Source organism: Phycodurus eques, chromosome 8 (assembly GCF_024500275.1).
Source record: "Phycodurus eques isolate BA_2022a chromosome 8, UOR_Pequ_1.1, whole genome shotgun sequence".
Taxonomy (NCBI): Eukaryota; Metazoa; Chordata; class Actinopteri; order Syngnathiformes; family Syngnathidae; genus Phycodurus; species Phycodurus eques.
Genome location: NC_084532.1, coordinates 4,044,398 through 4,066,990, shown reverse-complemented (window position 1 = coordinate 4,066,990; position 22,593 = coordinate 4,044,398). Strand labels below are relative to the sequence as shown.

General features: G+C 42.0%; 1 protein-coding gene across 5 annotated transcripts in view; it reads left to right on the top strand.

The window, feature by feature from the left end:
- The first annotated feature begins 5,600 nt into the window (after positions 1-5,600).
- The window catches only part of LOC133406105 (carboxyl-terminal PDZ ligand of neuronal nitric oxide synthase protein-like), a 137,089-nt gene continuing 120,096 nt past the window's right edge, over positions 5,601-22,593 (top strand). For all 5 annotated transcript variants that reach the window (XR_009769026.1, XM_061683410.1, XM_061683412.1 and 2 more), the window contains exons 1-2: positions 5,601-6,004; positions 6,350-6,421. Coding sequence is in view for 4 of the 5 variants with exons in the window: in XM_061683410.1 (XP_061539394.1) it covers positions 5,900-6,004; positions 6,350-6,421 (177 nt within the window). In the remaining variant the exon portion in view is untranslated. The remainder of the gene's footprint in view (positions 6,005-6,349; positions 6,422-22,593) is intronic.

Sequence of the window (22,593 nt, the reverse complement as noted above, 5' to 3'; positions counted from 1 at the left end):
TAACTGCATTATCAAACTATTACAGCTTACATATTCACAAACCAGCATACACTATCTGTATTTTTCACCTAGTCATACCACAAATGCTTAAAAAAATGCCACACCGTTTGTTTTTCAAGTTTAATCGATATTCACATGCTTGAGTGTACAAGTAAATGTATATATGTGCTAAAAATCATATTAAGCGATGTTTTTAATGTACAGTAGTGTCTTTATATGATAAAAACACTCACTGCATGCACACTTTAATGTGACACAATAGTCTCCCTTTATGCAATTTTTGAGTGTGACAGTGTCATTCAAAAGAAAGTGACAGAGAGAACTCTTGTGTTGGAGCTCAGGTCTCAAAGGGGTGGAATATTCATTCACTTTCTGTACCGCTTATCGTCACTAGGGTCGCGGGCATGCTGGAGCCCATCCCAGCCATCTTCGGGCAAGAGCCGGGGTACATCCTGAATCGGTCGCCAGCTAATCGCTGGGCACATATAAACAAATAACCTTTCAGACTCACATACACACCTACGGGCAATTTTGAGTGTTTTGGGGATGTGGGAGGAAACCGAAGTACCCTGACAAAACCCATGCAGGCACGGGGAGAACATGCAAACTCCACACAGGCGAGGCTGGATTTGAACCCGGTCTTCAGAACTGTGAGGCAGATGTGCTAACCAGTCAACCACCGTGCCACCTCATTGTATTCTGTTTTTATTTAACTTGCACATATTACATGCATCCATCCCTTTTCTGTACCGCTTCTCCTCACGGGTCGTGGGCGTGTTGGAGCCTATCCCAGCTCTCTTCGGGCGAGAGGCGGGCACACCCTGAACTGGGTCCTCAGAACTGTGAGGCAGATGTGCTAACAAGTCGTCCAACATGCCGCCCGGGGTGGAATATTTCTGTTAAATTTCCTGAAAGTTTTCAATACATTTCCATGGGATATTAAGATGGGAATTTTTTTAAATAATAAGCATGCACAGAAATTTTTAAAAAACAAATTTAACACCCTTAGAGTTTAAATCAACAATCGCACAGAGTTTATATGTTAACCAGTGGTTCAGGATAAAATCAAAACTTTTGAAGGACTTAACATTATCAACACTGTGACAAAGTTACTAAACAACTCCGATAGTGTAAAATATTGACACCATATTGGATGCGTTAACATTATTAACACTATGAAAGTGTTATTTCAAACTCTGATAGTGTAAAATATAGACACCATAAGGGAAGAGTTAACATTATTAACACTGTAAAAGTGTTATTTAACAATACCCTTTGTATAAAAATATTGATTGATATTATGTATATGCACACACAAACACACACACATATATATATATATATATATATATATATATATATATATATATATATATATATATATATATATATATATATATATACATATATATATCCATCCATCCATTTTCTGAGCCGCTTCTCGTCACTAGGGTCGCGGGCGTGCTGGAGCCTATCCCAGCTGTCATTGGCCAGCCAATCGCAGAGCATATACATATATATACATATATATATATATATGTGTGTGTGTGTGTGTATATATATATATATATATATATATATATATATATGTATGTGTATATATATATATATATATATATATATATATATATATATATATATGTGTGTGTGTTTGTGTGTGTGTATCAGTATATATAGTATATATAATATAATAGGAATAATAAATGTTACATAGCTTGTAAGTCATTAGAAAACACTGGTTATGCAGCGAACATGGCCGGAAGATCGTTATTCATCATAAAACACACAGTTCTGGTTTCACTGAAGAAAAATGCCAACTAAACACACGCTTATTACAATGTTTGCTGAAACAAAACGATGCAACTATAGTTGAAGCTGAACATTGCTTCTTTTTGGGCACCACAAAGCATGCTGGGAGTAGCAAGGCTTTCACCATCGTTACAACATATATTGTTCTCATATTACTGCAGTTCACAGCATCAATTATCATCATTTTAGTAAGTTTGAACATAATTTACCATGTGAACATCCAGGAGTAGGAAAATGGCACTGACCCGTCTTTCTCCAAACTGAAGAAGCGCAAGTGCAAAGGTGGAGCTTAATTAAATGCATCTCTGAAGAGTTAATCTCACACCATGTGATCTACTCTGTGAAATAACCCCTACTCTGGAAACCATTTAAATCAGAATAATTGTTCAATGTTAAAATGATAGTTTGGGAGTTAAAATCACCTCCCAAAAATGTAACCCTGAAATTTTAACACTTCAAGTTTTGCTGTGTGAACATAAGCATTTTGTTTTGTCATAAGCAGGCATGCAGGCAAAATAATAAAATTAAAAACCATGACATTTTGACAGATTTAATTGTAAATCGAACTTAATAAAGTTGTACATATTTAATTGAATAAACTCTGACTCTTCATCTTCAACATCACTGTCCAGCCTTTTTGACGATGGCTCTGTGTCAGGCTCAAAGACCCTTAAATAAGTCTCAATGCCAACCAATTTTTAGACTTTCACATTTGAGAGCCTTTTCAAGTCATCTGCGTGTATAATGGAGGAATCCAAGGATTCCATGTAAGGTGGGCTCTCAATAGCACTTCAGTAAGAAGTGTGTTATGTTATGTGAATGTGACTGAGGAATAGCATAGATATTCAACATACTTCCATGAAATATCTTTTTTCTAGTTGGGATTATGCTAATATATTGAATAATTTATGTCACCTGTGGTTGACCCTCTAACTCCCCGCTTGACCAGATGTGGGTAGAGTAGTTTAAAAACTGTTGTCCGAGTAAAAGCACTGTTACTTTTGAATAATATGACTCAAGTAAAAGCAAAAAAAATTGTCCTCCAAATACTTAATTTAGTAAGAGTTAGCAAGTATCCAGTGAAATTTTTTTACTTAAATATGGAGTAAATGTTGAATAACGTCTGATTAATTTAGTTTCTAATCAGCACATCAACGTCAAGTTGCTAAAAATATAAAATAGGAATGTGCAAGATATTGCCATTTTTTTTAAATGTAAAATAATTAAATTAACTTTGTTTACATTTGCGAAAAAGCACAATAGGCTCACCAGGCAGAGATGATTAATTACTGTATATAAGTATAATTTGCTATCATATGAACTTCGAATGGTGGACTCACCCCCATTCATCAGCAATGACATCGGATTCATTCCTCAAAAACAATGTAAGGGTTGCCAACTTACACTTTTATCTTCAGTGCTGTTAATACATTGCGGATTACATTTTCTCTCTGCTCCTTTGGAATGCGCGCAACTCTTTCTACAGTGAGGACTAGCGAGCTCCAACTGGCCTGACTGGATCAGAGGAATTGTGATTTGCATCCACATGCTGTGGCTGACCTGCTGGTTTGATTCCAGAGAGCATTACATTTTTCAAACGCAGATTGAGACAGCCTCTTGTATGTTTCTCAAGTTCAAAGTGGAGGAGGCTGAAATCTCAAAATGTTTCGGCAGACACAGATGCCAGCACATTGCATGCTGTTTTTTCGGAGTCTGTAAGGTAAATATAGATTTCTGCAAGCTTCATGTACATTAGTCACTCATGTTGAAAACTTTGCTTCTATGTTGGGCTACAGAGAGTGTGTCCAGTCATGTGACTGCCCGGCACTGTTTGATTGGTGAAATAGAGTCATGTGTCACTAGTGGCTATGTTGCCATGTTAAATAGTGATGACAAATAGATCAGGCAAGCAAAAATGAATACATAAAAATACAAGTAGCAAGAAGAATGTAGCTCAATTTAACAGAGTAAAAATAGTGTTGCTTTTTAAGAATCAAGTAGAAGTAAAAAGTATGTTCCATTAAAACTACTCTGACAATTACAATTTATCCAAAAAGTTACTTTAGTTAATGTAATGGCGTAAACAGTGCAGCGCAGTCACTGATCGTGTAGCATTTGCCTGACTTTGGTGCAGGCAGTGTGGGTTCAGTTCCCACTCAGTGATGGTGAAAATGAAAATGTAAGGTTAAGTGGTTATCCATGTCTACTGTACATGTAACCCTGTAACTTACTGGCAACCTTTCGCCCGAAGTCACCTGGGATATGCTCCAGCACCCCGTGACCCTGAACAGGATAAGCGGTACCTTCACCCTGCTGACCTATGACTGCACACCGACATGCAGCTCCTAACCTCTTCATGAAGTTTGCAGACGACACAACTGTGGTGGGTCTCATCAACAACGGGGATGAGACAGACTACAGCAGAAAGGTGAGCCGCCTGGCCAGGTGGTGCCTGGATAACAATCTCTCCCTGAACGTGGAAAACAACAAGATTGTTGTGTAATTCAGGAGAGCGAACTCCCAGTATGCTCCCCTGAACGTCAACGGTCCTCCGGTGGAGAGTGCGCAGCACCAAGTTCCTGGGGGTACCCATCACAGAGGACCTCTCCTGGACCAGCAACACCTCATCATTGGCCAAGAAAGCTCACCAATGTCTCTACTTCCTGCACAAGCTGAGAGAGCCAGAGCCCCAACCCCCATCATGTGCTCGTTCTACAGAGGGACCATAGAGAGCATCTTGACCAACTGCATCACTGTGTGGTACGGAGCCTGCACCACATACAGCCGCAAGACTCCATCGCATTGTGAGGGCGGCTGAGATGATCATTGGTACCTCTCTTCCCTCCCTGCAGGACATTTACAGCACCCGCCTCACCCGCAAAGCTCTCCGCATAGCGGGGGATGGCACCCATCCATCTCACAGCCTCTTCAGTCTGCTGCCATCAGGAAGGAGACTGCGGACTCTGCGTGCCAGGGTTAGCTGACTCAAAGACAGTTTTATTCATCAGGCTGTCAGGAAGCTGAACTCTCTGCCAGTTCTGCCCCGTCTACATCTTCTGTCCTCTGCCCACCTGAAGTCTGACGCCCCGCAAACATGTAGATACATACACACTCACAAACACACACAAAATACACGCACAAACACACACACACACTAGACTCAGTGTCTCACCAACAACTTTAGCAGCATTGGGGTTTTGTCATCTAATTTATAAATGTCTTATTTGCCTCGGTTCTCTTTGCCTTGACTATGTTGCATACGTCACCTGACCTTTGATATTTGTACATTCAATTAATATTTTATTATACTCTATATACTATAGATTATGTTATTATTTATTGTTATATTTTGGATAAATATAGCGCATTACTACCCACCAGTAGAGCACATAATTAAGAATTACAATGAACTAATACAATTAATAAATACGATAAATCAATTAAGACAGTGTGCATGTGTGCGTGCTTATGTTTAAAACGGAGCCCCTCTGTCACCATATTACACAAACTGCATGAGTAGTGCAGTCGTTTGTTAATACACACGTAATACTGTGCTGAATAATGGATTACCTTTGGCAATAAAGAGGCAAAGTTTACCTCGGAGCTACAGAAGCCACTCCTTCCCAGTGCCGGAAAGAAATTTCCGGCTATTCCCGTGCACGTCCGTGGGGGCGTGCGGTAGCACAAGTGGGGCCCCTCCTCCAGAGTGCCATGGTGGGTCGGGGCGAATGAAAACCGCTGGAATGGCCGGACGCCGTCCTCCATGCTGGCGCGGGTGTGTGGCTAGGGAGGGGGGGTCTAGTCACTCCAGACAGGAGGCACTGGCAGGACTCGGCTTAGTTAGAAGACACTCGAAGTCAAACATACCCGCCTGTGAAAGCCGCTACGCTTCACCAACTATTCTCGTGGTTGTTTATTTAGACCACGGCAGCCATTCGGGTCCTCCAGTCGCCGTCGCTGTCGAGGGCATTGGTGTAGCGCCGCTGGAGTGCTGGGGACGGACCATTGCGATGAGGAACATGCACTGACCGGATTTGAAGTTTACTCCTGTCTGCATCGACGCGTTGGTATTCTTTTAAATAGGTTGAAAATGCCCGTGAAAACCAAATACAACCTGGTGGATGACGGACATGATTTGAGGATCCCGCTCCACAACGAGGAAGCGTTCCAACATGGAATCAACTTCGAGGCAAAGGTACGCGGCCAAGTGGAAAAAGTAACAAGTTGTTCAGTGTAATAGCACTTCCTCAGCTCGTTTTGCTTTAAAAATAGTGGAAGCCAACTAATACATGTCAAGGCTAAATTGCTGTTTACACAAGCCCCTCAAAAATATGCGCTTGATTGAAGTGATTTTGGGAAATGTTAGCTAGTTCAGAGAGGGATACAGTTTGTGGCGCATATCTAGTTAAGTTTGCCACGAAAACGAGAATAGCCCAAGTTCACAATAAAGTGTTCGACATCATAGTAAATGGAGTTTTTCTTATTTTTTTACATTTTTATTATTATTATTAATATGCTCCTTTTCACTTGTTGACAACAGTACATCGGCAGTCTGGATGTGACACGACCGAGCAGTCGAGTGGAGATCGTGGCTGCAATGAGAAGAATAAGGGTAAGTAGACTCCGTCCAACGCCTTTGCTAAAAACTCTTAGTTTCTTCCAACTCCGCAAATAAGAATGTACAATTGACCGGCATCAGAGCTAGGAGAAACCCGGACCATACTACACTGCAGAGTACCCGCCTCGTGTGCACCAAACCTTTTGTATTCCAGTGCTTTCTTCCGTTTGTGGCGTATACATCACACCAATTACAAGAAGACAAGCATTATGTATTTGTAAATGTTTGATGCGACGTACTGGACTGGTCTACTCTGTACTGTATCTTCAGTAGTTCAACTATAGTTGTAGTTTGTGATGCAACCACTGTATAGTGCAGCGCAAGTGGGATTTTGTATACAGCTCTTGTATTGAATCTCATTATTAGATTGAGCAAGTGTACCTAACAAAGTATCTGATGAGTGTAGTCAATGAATGTTGTGAATAATGAGTTTGATAAAGTGATGGGGAAGACAAACCGTCATGAGAGGTAGTGTTGTGGTTTGGATGAAGATTGTACTGTACTTTTGCGTGCAAATGGGCAGAATTAATACTATATTGGACCTCCTGGTGGCAGGTTGATGTCCTTTCTCATGCACTTCATCACTGTTTTGAGCAATCGTTTGAAGCAGTGCACTGAAGTGCGATCTCCCCTCACCCCCAGCTGCGCAAACTCAAGATTTACAGCTTTTCCCAAAACTACACTTAATGAATGCATGTGTGTCAGCTTTGCAACAATTGACTTTGCATCGTATAATTGGATTGGTTTCAAGTGGTGTGGAGGAATTTGAGACTCATTTTGATGATATTCTCTGTGATTTGTTGCTGATTTCTTGAAAACACGTTACATAAAACATTACAGATTCCCATACTCACATATTTTCTCCTTGTTTAATCATATCACCCAGTATTGTTTGTGTTTCCAAATGTCAGCAAGTGACTAAAACGCGCTGTTTATAGCGTCCAATTCCGATCTAATTAAGTTGGCCTTGTCAGTCTCCAGATACGTGTAGTGTTGTGTTATTGTCTGGTGCAGTACATTTCCAGCACAACAGCCACACTCTTACGCATGTATCTATGCACAATGGGGCAAACAGCTCAAAATGTTATTTTCACCTTTTTAGAATAGTGTCCGGCACCTCTGAAGTACACCTCCCAGTGTGCTGCCATGGCAGCTGTTGTCGGCAGGAACAGGAGCTTTGGTTTGGCTCGTCCAGTGTGAAAATGCTCTGACACTGTCCTGACAACACAATAGAAGGAAACCACAGGAATCTAACTTTGGAAGGAAGATACAGTGGAAAGCACTTAACTACTGGAGACATTTGCAGCATTTTATAATCTACACCTTAACATTGATTTAGGTAACAAATAGAAAACAATAAAAACTAAATATCACAGACCTATCAAGTCAGGCGGACCATATATTTTTTATATATTTTAATACAATAGTATTTATTTAGGGAAAAATGACAAAGGTGTTTTCATACCTTTCTTTAGGGTTGCAAAATTCTGATAATCTTTCCAGCAGGAACTTTCCATGAGATTTTCCAAGCATAAACTGCACATTTGAAAAATTGCAGGTTAGTCTAAACAAGGAACATAGTGTTGTTTTCAATAACATGACTTTCGTTAGAACATCACATTTTATGCGATTTGGATAGAGGTGTATACCATCACTTTGTCATGAATTGATTCACTGGTCTCATGTTTTAATGTCAAAGATTCAATTTGATTCAGTATCACAGCATAATTTTCTATGTTACCTGATTCTCTATTACTATGGTTTTATTTTGTATGAATAAAACAAGCAGTGAGATTCAAGCTTCCTTTTCCCACTTTACATAATTAAACGTTTAACTATGACTTAAAGGGGAACGAAACCCAAGATGTCATTATATTTTAAATGCGCACATTTTCTTTATCAGCTGCTGTTTACTTGAATCTACAAAGTATTTATTCTAAAAAAATAAATTTAAAACATTGTTTCTTTTTACTTATGGGGGCTGCCATTTTTACATCTTTTCTTTCTTGTGATAGTGCAAATTTGCGTGACTGTGATGCATATAGAGTTTGAAAATATTCAGCAATTCAGCTACGTATTCAATATCATTAAATCAACAAAAGGTACATTATAAAACATAATCATAAATGGTATCACGTATTTACCAAGTTGTGAGCATATCTGGATTCCTTATTGCGGACCACTTTCACACCAAGAATTTGATGTACTCTTCTGGTGTGCAAAGGATCAAATGATTAAATCCATCCCTTTCAACAATCTGTCAGCCGATAGTTCAATGGCCTGCTGTAATAGCAGGCAATGCAGTACTGTAGTTTCGAAGGCACTTCGTCTGTAGCTGATAATGATATTGCCTAACATGGCATGCCCCAACATTTGATTAATGATTGTGTTTAATTTTTATTCCACAAATGCAATATTAATCAGTGTACTGTGTTTTGACTTGTTCTGGCATCATTAAATTTTTTTGTGTTCAGTTCCCCTTTAAATCATAGAAATAAATTAACCTAGCCTACACGTGGTGTTAACATGGTCATATTAAAAAAAAAAAAACCATACCCGCAGTGCTACAATATGTAGTAAATCTAATCTATAAAATAAAATTAAGAGCAGCAGGCACTTCGTTCAAGAAACAAAATCAACAGAACTGCACACACTAGTTTAAGAGTGGACCTTAGCTCTGGCTGTGATATTACATCATTTCATTAATAGTCAAGGTATTAGATTTTCTGTAAAGTGGCTTCGTGAAGGGATTTTGTGTCATGGCTCCAGCGTCCTCCACGAGTATTGAAACCCGGTGATGTCCACTACAGAATGTGGCTGTAAATCGTTTGTTAAAACCTGGGTTATTTTCTTCCCTTTGTCTGAGTTACATGGAATTGTTGACAGATATAGTGATATAGAATCATAAAGAAGTTGGGATAGAGATTGGAGTAAATAGGTTTTACTTCTTGCTATTCCTTTTCGAATAAATGTAATTTACCAGATTTTTTTTTTTTAGAAGATTTTATTTTAATCCAGTTTATTTTGTTGTTCTTTTTTGGATGGCATTACATGTTTGAAACAAATAATTCAATTAAACCATCCATCCATTTTCTTCACTGCTTATCCTCGCGAGGGTCGCGCAATCATCCATCCATCCATTTTCTGAGCCGCTTCTCCTCACTAGGGTCGCGGGCGAGCTGGAGCCTATCCCAGCTGTTATCGGGCAGGAGGCGGGGTACACCCTGAACTGGTTGCCAGCCAATCGCAGGGCACATACAAACAAACAACCATTCGCACTCACAGTCACACCTACGGGCAATTGTAGAGTCTCCAATTAATGCATGTTTTTGGGATGTGGGAAAACCCACGCAGGCACGGGGAGAACATGCAAACTCCACACAGGCGGGGCCGGGGAATGAACCCGGGTCCTCAGAACTGTGAGGCTGACGCTCTAACCAGTCGTCCACCGTGCCGCCGTCGCGCAATCAATCAAAATTAATTATGTCTTAGCTGCGCTGTCGTGTTGTGCATTTTCCTTGGTCAGTGTAGTGTGTAACTCAGGGTGGATCAGCTAACATGAATCCTTAAGTTGTTAAGATGGTGTTTGCAACATTTAATTTTTGTGCGACAGGCTTTACACCATGTGTGAGGTAAAATATTATCTCTATCATGCCTCTTGTAAACGTGAAATAGGAATTAAAATCGCCCACGCATTCCTGATCTTCAGATATTTCAGGTGATTAAGAATCTATGTCACTAGCAAAGATCTTCCTTTTCCGCTTCGAGCCAGCACTGTCCACATAAACGTGTGCTCTCACAAGTGTGTCTTCTACACGGAGGCAACCAATCAGAGAAAAAGGGGCGGTCTTAGCCAAATATGCACAAAGCCGATACAAAACTAGGTCAAACAGAAGTACCCTAATTTCTCGTGTATAATGCGCATTTTCTACCCAATTTTTTTTTTAAAAGTCAATAGTGCGCATTATACATAGGTATAGGAGAAAATGAAAAAGAGAAGCGCATTTTATAAATGTATGCTGCCATCTAAAGGTTATGAAAAAGCGGCACACTTTCATTCAAAAATTCCACCGCCACCTAGAGGTTATGAGAAAAGTGTACACTTTCATTCTAATATGCCTACCGCCACCTAGTGGTTATGGAAAAAGGTGTAGCTTACACTTCCATTCCAATATGACAGGGGTACGTATGACTGCATATAGAAGTGAATATTTATTTGGATTTAATTCCGTTGGATAGTGTCAAGCTTTAATATGGTATATCTTCACTAAGGTCGCGGGCATGCTGGAGCCTAACCCAGCTATCTTCGGGCGAGAGGCGGTGTAGACCTAGAACTGGTTGCCAGCCGTATCACAGGGCACATATAAACAAACAACCATTTGCACCTTTGCAATTTAGAGTCTTCAATCAACCTACCACGCATGTTTTTGGGATGTGGCAGGAAACCGGAGTACCCGGAGAACACCCACGCAGGCACGCGGAGAACATGCAAACTCCACACAGGCGGGGCTGGGATTAGAACCCCGGTCCTCAGAACTGTGAGGCAGATGTGCTGAACCAGTCTTTCACCGTGCCGCCTAAATATACTGTATCATGAAAAATTCCCAGAAACCTATTTACCAAAAATGCTCAGCCCCTTTGCACCTCTACCTTTCACTGAGCTGGTTAATTGTTATGCTGCATGGCCATTGCCATAATTGCAGAATATAATAATATTGTTGAATAACAAATATACTGGTAAATCCCGCCATTCGTAATATAAAGAAGAGTTAAAACTATATTACCAGTACTTGCTTGCATAGTTTAAATAGATGGTTAGCTTAAGTCAAAGCTTATGCTATGTTTACAACCATGTTCCTGGCAGCCCCTGCAAACACATTTCAGGCCATCATGGACAAAACATGATGGATGTGAAACAATGTGGGGGGACAGAATGGGAAAACCTGACAGTGCTCTGATTGCCGTGGAGGCCTGGCTAGATTTGTAACTGTTAAAAAATTGCCATGGCAGTCACGGTGCGGATGAGAAACCTATTCGCTTGGTGTAACGGGATGAATGCAACGAAACGTAACAAAACCCGGAGGTGGTCTTGGAAACATACGGTATCTATTTCCTGGACATCTCACGATCCTGCCATGTTTTTTGTGCGTTTTGTCCCGTTTTGCCACGTTTTGTTACCGGTCTCATAGTAAGCTTGGGTGTATGGTAGCCATTTGATCGCATTCAGTCACGACGCATTCTTGCATGTGACAGTTTGCGGGCCCGGCGCGATAAAGCGCGTAGCGGCCTAATATGGTCTGATACGGTGTGCAATGTCTGGGAGGGGCTATGGCCACAAATGTGCTCTCAAGTTGCCTAGCATCCACGTTTCATCCATAGAACGCCCTGACAGAATGTCAGAAATGGGTGAAACCTTGATCAGCACATGACAAATGTGAGGGACTGCATCAGAATGTGTTGGGTTAGGAAGGAATGTACTGGCATCAGTGGTTCACTGCGGGCTGAACTGTAGTGTACCTTTGAACCTCCAGGAGTCTTTAGCCCACAGTCTGTTCAGGATACCGTGATACCTGTGAGACTTGAATACGGAGACCAACATATCAAGGTGCACTACGTTTCGAGAAAACGGGTCTGCTGTGTCTGCTGGGAATATGATGTACAGTAAACATAGCATACTGTAAGCTCCAGTTTCCTGGCTAGTTCATTGTCAGGAGCAGTTTTCAAAGCATTCTTCATTTTTCAAACTTTTTATTTCTTTGTGAAAACAAGAGCTGTGATCATCATAACTGATTTTGGATACTGCTCATACTATTTCCTTAACACAAACCTATGAGTGCAAATTGTCCTCAGTACTGAATTAGTGGCCATTTCCTCCATGTTTTCGTTTTTTAACATGTGGTCAAGTCAAGTTTCTTTGTGTAGCCCTTAATCACGAAAGAGTTTCAAAGGGTTTCACACGGCCCATAGTTGGCAATGATTAAAGACCTCCCCCAATCAGGCAAGGAAAAACTGAAAACCCCATTTAGGGGTGGGGTGGTTGAGGGTGGGATGACCTGGCAGAATGACAGCGAAAATGTTAGATTTATTTATTTATATATATTTGTTTTCATGCTTGAGGCTATTCCTGTAAAACAGGTACAGATTGTGCTGAGCAATTCCTTTTTTTTGTAGACACCCATGAGAGGCCTCGCTCAAGTGAATTAACAACAACCTTTGTAGCAGTCAAGATCAAGGGCCAGGCAGTGAAAACAAACCCTCTGAATCATGTCACAGAACAAGATGATTGAATTTTTTTTGTCTGTCTTTTGGTGTGTAATGGCCTGTATTGCTTGACACACAAATAGACGTTGGTTATGTATGCACAAGAGACTAACATAAAAATCCTCTGCAAGATTTATATCTGACTTGTATTTGTGCACAGTCAGTCAAAGCTATATTGGTAACCTGGCAACCTATCCCTGTGTGGTGTCATTGTTCACCTGTAAGCTGGTTGGTGATTAAAAAAGTAAAAAACTAATGCTATTGCAAAGCAGGAAACAGCTACTTAGCTGTGTTGTGCCTTCAGTCCTATAGTATCTAGTGACATTTCAGCAACTATAAATAAAAAACAATGAAAGTATTTGTAGAATGATTGATGCTTGTTTCCAGAGCATATGGTCTATCAGTTGTGGGGGAAAACCCCCTGGGCTCAGGTGGTGAACCTCCCTTCCTGTTGAAAAATCTGGGGAATTGGTTTTGTTGGATCCTTGTGTTGATTAATCCTCAATGGTTGTTCCCAAGAAACTGCAAGTGGTCTATGAATAACTTTGAAATGATTATGTGCAACACAAATTATACATCTCAGGGTTGGCTCTCTTAACCAGTGTGGCTAAAGAGTATGAAAATCTCCTAGCCACATTTGTGTGTAGTTAGCCACAACATCACGATTCATCAAACCTTTAGCCACACTTAGTCAGTCACTGGAAAGCTTTTAACAATGTGGGCCCAATTAAAACTACCTAGTCATCCACCAGGACTAGGGCTGAGCGATTTAGGAAAATCCTCTAATTGCAATGTTTTTTTGTTTTGTTTGTTTTTAAAGCAAATATTGTGATTGTGATTTAGCATGTGATTTTTTGGGGGGAGGTTTGTTCTCTTCACCATTATTCACTAAACACAAGAAATAAATTATAGTATGACCAACACAACATTGGACCATGTTGGGAAGGTCGTCGTTACCACTAAGGCAACGGCTTTATAAATGTATGCTGCCATCTAGATGTTATGAAAAAACTTGTGTATAATGATTGATGCTTGCAAATTGCAAATATTTCAGCCATTTGCTAAAATCAATTAATTTATTTTTTTCCCTCATTAATGTACACACAGCACCCCATATTGACAAAAAAAACCCCCAGTATTGTTGACATTTCTGCAGATTTATTAAAAAGGAAAAACTGAAATATCACACAGCCAATAAGTATTCAGACCCTTTGCTCAGTATTAAGTAGAAGCACCCTTTTGAGCTAATACAGCCATGAGTCATTTTGGGAATGATACAACAAGTTTTTCACACCTGGATTTGGGGATCCTCTGCCATTCCTCCTTGCAGATCCTCTCCAGTTCTGTCAGTTTGGATGGTGAACGTTGGTGGACAGCCATTTTCAGGTCTGATTCGTCCTAAACGTCTTCCATTTAATTTGCTCTGACATGCACTGTGAACTGTAAAGTCTTATATAGACAAGAGTGTGGCTTTCCTAATCAAGTCCAATCAGTATAATCAAACAGAGTTGGACTTAAATGAAGGTGTAGAACCATCTCAAGGATGATCAGAAGAAATGGACAGCACCAGAGTGTCACAGCAAAGATTCTGAATACTTATGGCTGTGTGATATTTCAGTTTTTCGTTTTTAATTTATCTGAAAAGATTTCAACAATTCTGTTTTTTTCTGTCAATATGGATGGGGTGTTGTGTGTACATTGCGGGGGGGAAAAAAATTAACTTAAATTATTTTAGCAAATGGCTGCAACATAATAGAGTGAAACATTTAAGGGGCTCTGAATACTTTTCGTAACCACTGTACATATGTTTTCAGCATGGACTTTCTCTGTTGGCTCTTTATCATAAACTGGCTGTGAGGGAAGTGCTGATGAGGAAGGCTATAAATTATGCATATGTGTATTTAAAAAGTAGTTATCTAACTTGCTTCATTGTTTGCCAGATGTTAGTTAGTTGCTTTTATAAGGGCGATATGCTATAGCCAGTGATTGTCGTCCTGTGTCTACAAGACTATAATCCAGACAGCTACTTGAGTGTCCATAAAAAAGTAAATTGTAGCTAAAATAAATGAGCTTCATTAAGAACATTAAATAACAAAACAGTAAACTGAATATCGGCGGCAGTATTGGTATATATGACAAGCATACGCGTAATTTACGGGAGGGACGGGGGGGACATGTCCCCTGTACTTTTTTCAGAAGTCAGTTTTGGTCCTCTGCAGTTTTTTACCATCCCAAAACCATGTAACGCAATAATAAACGGAGACTCGACAAGTGCGAGGACCACGCGGAAACCGCCCACCAATTACATCAGTGCATTGGTCAGCACTATCGGTTGGCCCGATCATGTCGGTGAGATGTTTTAACCACTGACGATAGATTATCGATTTTCCTCACCCACCAAAAGTAGTGCACTGTGCAACGAGTCTCGAGGAAGCAGAACACTTTTGCGTGTGTGAGCACAATGCCAGGTCCTCCTAAAACAGGCAAGTTTCCATATCCCTGTAGAATAATCTCTGACATATTTGTGAGACACCCGTCACCACCTCATAACCTTCACCGCTGTCATGAGTCCCTCTGTGACTGAGAAACAGGTGGAGGAGCAGCAAAGAGCCAAGGAGGACAGGCAGTGACAGGACAGCTCATGACAGCCAGGAAGAGGGCAAAGTTACGCCACTGCTTCCAACCCACTCCTTCAATACACTTAGTCAGTACGTTCACATGCACTAAAAAACGCCAAACTACCGAATTAAATAAATTGAAACAACACTTCTTAAAAGACAGACGAAATTAATGATAAATCGTCTGAATTTGATTGATTTTGGATTAACACACCAATAATAACACTAGGACTGGCTTTCTGTGCATGCTCCAGTCTGTGAAAAGTGGTACAACACTAAACCGTAACAAGACGACCGATCATAGCCACATATCGAATACGGAGATAAAACTCCCTGTCTTCTATTATCATGAAAATAGACTAATTTGGTTGTTGTTTGTTAATCTACGGCTATTTTAAAATATCACTGGTAGACAACTGTCTACTCCAGTTTCCTCCCACATACCAAAAACGTGTGGTAGGTTAATTGAAGACTCTAAATTAGGTAGGTGTGAATGTGAGTGCGAATGGTTATAAGTCTATATATGCCCTGTGATTGGCTGGTGACCAGTTCAGGGTGTGCCTCGCCTCTCGCCCTAAGATAGCTGGGGATAGGCTCCAGTACGCCCGCGACCCTAGTGAGGATAAGCGGGTACAGAAAATGGATGGATGGATGGATGTAATATGTGCAGAGGCGGAATGGTGAGCAACTGGCTAGCACATCTGCCTCACAGTTCTGAAGATCCGGGTTCAAATCTGGCCTTGTCTGTGTGGAGTTTGCATGTTCTCCCCGTGCCTGGTTTCCTACCACATTCCAAAAACATGCATGGTAGGTAAATTGAAGACTGTGCACACCTGGAGGAAAGAAATTCTCGGATTTGTCATAACCACTGTATGACATCCATCCATCCATTTTCTACCGCTTATCCGAGGTCGGGTTGCTGGGGGCAGTAACCTTAGCAGGGACGCCCAGACTTCCCTCTCCCCAGCCACTTCATCCATCTCTTCTGGGGGGATCCCGAGGGGTTCCCAGGCCAGCCGAAGGATGTATTCTCTCCAGCGTGTCCTGGGTCGTCCCCGGGGTCTCCTCCTTGTGGGACGTGCCCGGAACACCTCACCAGGTAGGCGCCCGGGAGACATCCGAATCAGATGCCCCAGCCACCTCATCTGGCTCCTCTCGATGTGCAGGAGCAGCGGGTCTAGTCTGAGATCCTCCCGGATGACCGAGCTTCTCACTCTATCTCTAAGGGAGAGCCCGGACACCCTGCGGAGGAAACTCATTTTGGCCGCTTGGATCAGAGTTCTTTCGGTCACGACCCACAGCTCGTGACCAGAGGTGAGGGTAGGAACGTCGATCGACCGGTAAATCGAGAGCTTCGCCTTTCGGCTTAGCCCCTTATTTAATGACATCACTATTAAAACCAATTTAAAAAACACATCTATTTATAGTAGACTTTATACCGATTTGATCGTCCTGATCGGTATCTGCCGATATTTAGCATTTTATGCTGATTGGCTTACGCGCTCTCTAGTATTGTTTATGTTTTTGCGTTTTTTGTTAGTCTTTGGAGACATTACACGACTCACTTCCACAAGGGGAGACTAACTAAACATCAAAGAGGCTACTCCGGACTTTCTTTCACCAAATTTCGCAAATCCGCTCTGTCCCCCCTCCCCCCCCGTCCACGAACCAACCATCCACGAACAGGATGTGAGACGCATCTTCAAACAACAAATATTAACAAGGCGGCATCCAAGTGAAGCTCCACAAGAGAGGATACAGATTAGCGTTTTTTTCGATCCACCTCGCGAATCTACGTTCCCTACCCAACGAAATGGACGAGCTTCATCTTCATATAAAGACCAGTAAAGACTTCGGACGTTCCGCCGCCATGTGCTTTACGGAGACTTGGCTTTGTGAGGTTGTACCCGATGGCGCCGTCTTGCTTCCCGGCTTCCATCTTCACCGGGCAGACCACGACATGGAATCATCGGGGAAAACAAAAGACGGCGGGATATGCTTTTATATCAACGAAAAATGGTGTACGGACCTTATGGAGCTCCGCACACACTGCAAGAGTCGCTGTTTTTGAACTGTAAGCCATTCTACTCACCTTGTGAGTTCGCATCTCTCATTCTCGCTGGTGTCTACATTCCGCCTCAAGCTAACACGAACGCCGCACTGCTACTGCTCACCGAACAAGTAACGAAAATGAAAAAAAACACCCGGACTCACCCCTCATTATTCTCGGGGACTTTAACAAAGCTAAACTCAACCACGAACTCCCTAAATACAAGCAGCACATCGACTGTCCTACCAGGGAAAATAACATCTTAGACCACTGCTATACTACTTCAAATAACGCATACCGTGCCATACCTCGTGCAGCACTGGGCTTGTCTGATCACTGCTTAATTCACTTAATACCAACATACAGGCAAGAACTTAAATGCACGAAGCCTACAGTAAAAACAGTGAAAAAGTGGACCAATGAAGCAAAGCTAGAAATTCAACACATGTTTAAACTGCACAGACTGGCGTGTCTTTGAAAATTCAGCTGGCAGTCTGGATGAATATACGGGCACTGTCACATCGTATATTAGGTTTCTGTGAAGATGTGTGTGTACCAACAATTTTTTTTTCGCACATTCAATAACAACAAACCGTGGTTCACTGCCAAACTTAACAACTTCGCCAAGCTAAGGAGGGCGCATATCAGAGCGGAGACAGGGCCCTGTATAATCGCACTTAGGAACCAGATGACTAAAGAAATTAACATTGCAAAGAGAAACTATGCAGCAAAGTTGAAAAAACAGTTTAGCCCTAACGACTCTAAATCAGTCTGGGATGCATTCCAATCACTAACCAACTACAAGCGACGATCACCCCAAGCTGAGAACAATAGCACACTAGCCAACGACTTGAATATCTTCGACTGAAGATTTTAAAAGGACACTTTCACACCCCAGACCCACCAGCCACACCCCCGACCACAATCACACCTCTGACTTCTGCGTTAACCATCCACGAACAGGATGTGAGACGCATCTTCAAACAACAAAGATTAACAAAGCGGCAGGCCCAGACCTTGTGTCCCCATCCTGCCTCAAAGTCTGCGCGGACGAGCTCGCTCCAGTCTTCACACAGATCTTCAATAGTTCTCTGGAACTGCGTGAAGTACCATCCTGTTTCAAACGCTCTACCATCATTCCAGTCCCCAAGAAACAGTCTTGGGTCTAAATGACTACAGGCCTGTCGCCTTGACATCTGTGGTCATGAAGTCCTTTGAACGTCTCGTGCTGGACCTTCTCAAGACCGTCACAGTTCCCCTGCTGGACCCCATGCAATTGGCCTACCGAGCAAACAGGTCTGCATCAGTGCAGTCAACACGGGACTGCACTTCATCAGATAACACCTCGACAGTGCAGGGACCTACGCGAGGATCCTGTTTGTGGACTTCAAGTCAGCGTTCAACACCATCATCCCTGAACTACTTTCCTCCTAGCTTCTCCAACTCAGCGTCTCGCCTGCCATCTGCCAGTGGATTTACAGCTTTCTGACGGGCAGGACACAGCAGGTCAGGCTGGGGGAGGCCACCTTATCCGCACGTAGCATCAGCACTGGGGCACCCCAAGGTTGTGTCCTCTCTCCGCTGCTCTTCTCTCTCTACACGAATGACTGCACCTCAACGCACCCGGCTGTCAAACTGCTGAAGTTTGCAGATGACACCACTGTCATCGGTCTCATCAAAGACTGTGACAAGTCTGCGTATCGACAGGAAGTGGAGCGGCTGGAGCTGTGGTGCGGCCGACTCAACCTGGAGCTGAACACTTTCAAGACTGTAGAAATCATCATGGACTTCAGGAGGCATCCTTCGCCACAGCTGCCCCTCACGCTGTCCAGCTGCCTTGTGTCAACCATCGAGACCTTCAAGTTCCTGGGAATTACAGTCTCTCAGGACCTGAAGTGGGCGATCGACATCAACTCCGTCCTCAAAAAAGCCCAGCAGAGGATATACTTCCTGCAGCTTCTGAAGAAGCACGGCCTGCCACAGGAGCTGCTGAGGCAGTTCTACACAGCGGTCATCGAATCAGTCCGGTGTTCTTCCATCACAGTCTGATTTGGTGCTGCTACAAAAAAAGACAGAACTCCGACTGCAACGGACACTCAAAACTGCTTAAAAGATTGTCAGTACCCCCCTACCAACCCTTGAGGACTTGCACGCTGCCAGAACTAAGACAAGAGCGCGCAAAATCCTCTTTGACCCTCCCCATCCCGGTCACTAGCTCTTCCAGCTCCTTCCCTCAGGTAGGCACTACCGATCAATGCAAACTAGAACTAGGAGACATTCCAACAGCTGTTTCCCTCTTGCTATCAGCTTCTTAAACAGCTAACCTACAGTTCCATTGCAACATGTTGCCATTTTTTTGTCTTGAGTTTGTTGTCACATTTCTGTCGGTCCAATTATACATTACTCGTGCACTCACTGTAGTAGTCTCGCAACGCTGGACTATTTGCATATCTGTTGTTGGCCAATACTGGCCACTCATGCCCGAGTAGCATCTGCACCATTTGCACACTGACTGAGGAGTATCTGCAACATTTGCACAATCGACATTGTCCCAGATTATCGCGCTACTAGTCACTTTAAATTCCATACACTCCTTGAAGTCTCTGCGCCCTTTGCACAATGGTCATTGCACCGGACTATGGCTACATTAGTCATCCAAACTGCTGTAAGTGCTCGAGGACTTGTATCTTTTTGCAGAATTGTACCAAAAAAATAAATAAATAAAATAAAAAAATATTGTACCGGTGACTGTTTTTCTCAATATCTTTAAAGTGTTCTGTGCCAATTGACTGTCTGTTATCATACTAAAAAAACTCCAACTACCGGAGACAAATTCCTTGTGTGTTTTTTATACATACTTGGCAAATAAAGATGATTCTGATAATTCGCCGATCCGATCAATTACATCATTGATCGGCTCTCCAAAAGACATTTACTCCGCGTCACCAACGTGTACAGTATATTTGAATCCAAAGGCTAGTTAATATTTAGCCTTATCGTGTGTCTTTTGACATAGTACTGTAAATATCTGACAACCAATAAAGTTATTTTTAAAAAAAACACATCGGCGGTGTGGGACAGACAACACGTTTGAGACAGACAACTTAATGCGTGGAACAGTCAGACTACAAGACAAATTTGCTCTTTCACTATTGCACTCGGCGGCACGGTGGTTGACTGGTTAGAGCGTCAGCCTCACAGTTCTGAGGACCCGGGTTCAATCCCCGGCCCCGCCTGTGTGGAGTTTGCATGTTCTCCCCGTGCCTGCGTGGGTTTTCTCCGGGCACTCCGGTTTCCTCCCACATCCCAAAAACATGCATTAATTGGAGACTCTAAATTGCCTGTAGGTGTGAATGTGAGTGCAAATGGTTGTTTGTTTCTGTGTGCCCTGAGATTGGCTGGCAACCAGTTCAGGGTGTACCCCGCCTCCTGCCCGATGACAGCTGGGATTGGCTCCAGCACGCCCGCGACCCTAGTGAGGAGAAGCGGCTCAGAAAATGGATGGATGGACTATTGCACTATGTCAGATCAGGATTTTTGGGGCCGATCAGCGAGTTTCAAACTAATAACTGATCACTGATCCGATCACAAGATTGAGCAATGTGTCTATTTAAATGGCTTGTTCATTTAAATTTATATTATATTATATTTATATGATATTAAATTTTAATTTGTACTAATTTACATTGATATACTTGTGTACTGTATACTGAGTATCTTCAAAAGTATTCTCTAGTCCAGTGATTCCTAACCACCGTGCCGTGGCACATTAGTGTGCCATGGGCGATCTTCAGGTGTGCCATGGGAAATTATCAAATTTTAACTGCTCTTAACTGCTCAAAAAAATTAGTCATTTACAAGAAATAATGTATATTGGTTCCTCTATTTATGCTAGTGAGGCATAGTGACAGAAGAACAAATACGAACATACAGTAATTAATATATCCACTTTTTATGGCATTTTTGTTTGTTGGTGTGCTGTGAGATTTTTCAATTGTAAAATATGTTCCTTGGCTCCATAAAGGTTGGAAATCACTGCTCTAGTCAGGTCATGTATTCTAATCAGTCAGGTCAAACCAACATTAGCCGTATTGTATTAAAAGTACGTGAACGTACCTCAAGCAAACCTTAAACGAACGTCCTCTCCCGATCACCGGTGACCACCACCACGTTTTTCCCCATTTTGTTTTTATAATACAGTCGGCTCGATCCACTCTTGTTGTCGTTGCCACGGTAACGAGTGTATCTGGTCGAATTTGAGTTGACAAGATAAAGCCCAATGATTGTAAAAAAATGGGATGCGGTGGTATCGGATTACAATATTTTATTGCAGTAGTCTGACAGTGCAATCGCGAAAGAGCAAATTTGCCTTGTAGTCTGATCGGGCATTACTTGTTGTCTGTTCCACAACGCCGTGATGTTTTTGTTTTTTAAATAACTTTATTGGCTGTCAGATATTTACAGTTCTATGTCAAAAGACAGGTGACAAGGCTAACAATAAACTAGCTTTTGGATTCAAATGTAGTGTCCACTACGGCAACACGGAGTAAATGTGTTTTGCGGAGCCGATCAATTATATCATTGATCGGATCGGCGAATTATGACACTTAAGCCGATCAGCTGATCACCATAAAATGCTAAATATTGGCCGATAAGGCTAAATAATGTATCTTTGTTCATCTATTTATGCCAGTGAGGCATAGTGACAGACAGAACAAATGAATGGTCTTCTATTAGATGGCAGGAAGTACATACAGTAATTAATGTATCCACTTTTTGTGACATTTCTGTTTGTTGGTGTGCTGTGAGATTTTTCAATTGTAAAATATGTGGCTTCACTCCAGAAAGGTTGGAAAATAACTGCTCTAGTTAGATCATGTATTCTAATCAGGTCACATTTGAGATCAGAATAAAATGCTAATTATCGGCTGATACCGATCAGGCCGATCAGATCGGTGTAAAGTCTAGTTAGGATATCTGCCTCACAGTTCTGAGTACCCGGGTTCAAATCCGGCCTCGCCTCTGTGGAGTTTGCTTTTTCTCCCCGTGCCTGTGTGGTTTTTCTCCGGTTACTCCGGTTTCCTTCCACATCCCAAACACATGCACAGCAGGTTAATTGAAGACTCTAAATTGTCCATAGGTATGAATGTGAGTGTGAATGGTTGTTTGTTTATATGTGCCCTGCGATTGGTTGGCAACCAGTTCAGGTTGTACCCTGCCTCCTGCCTGCTGTTAGC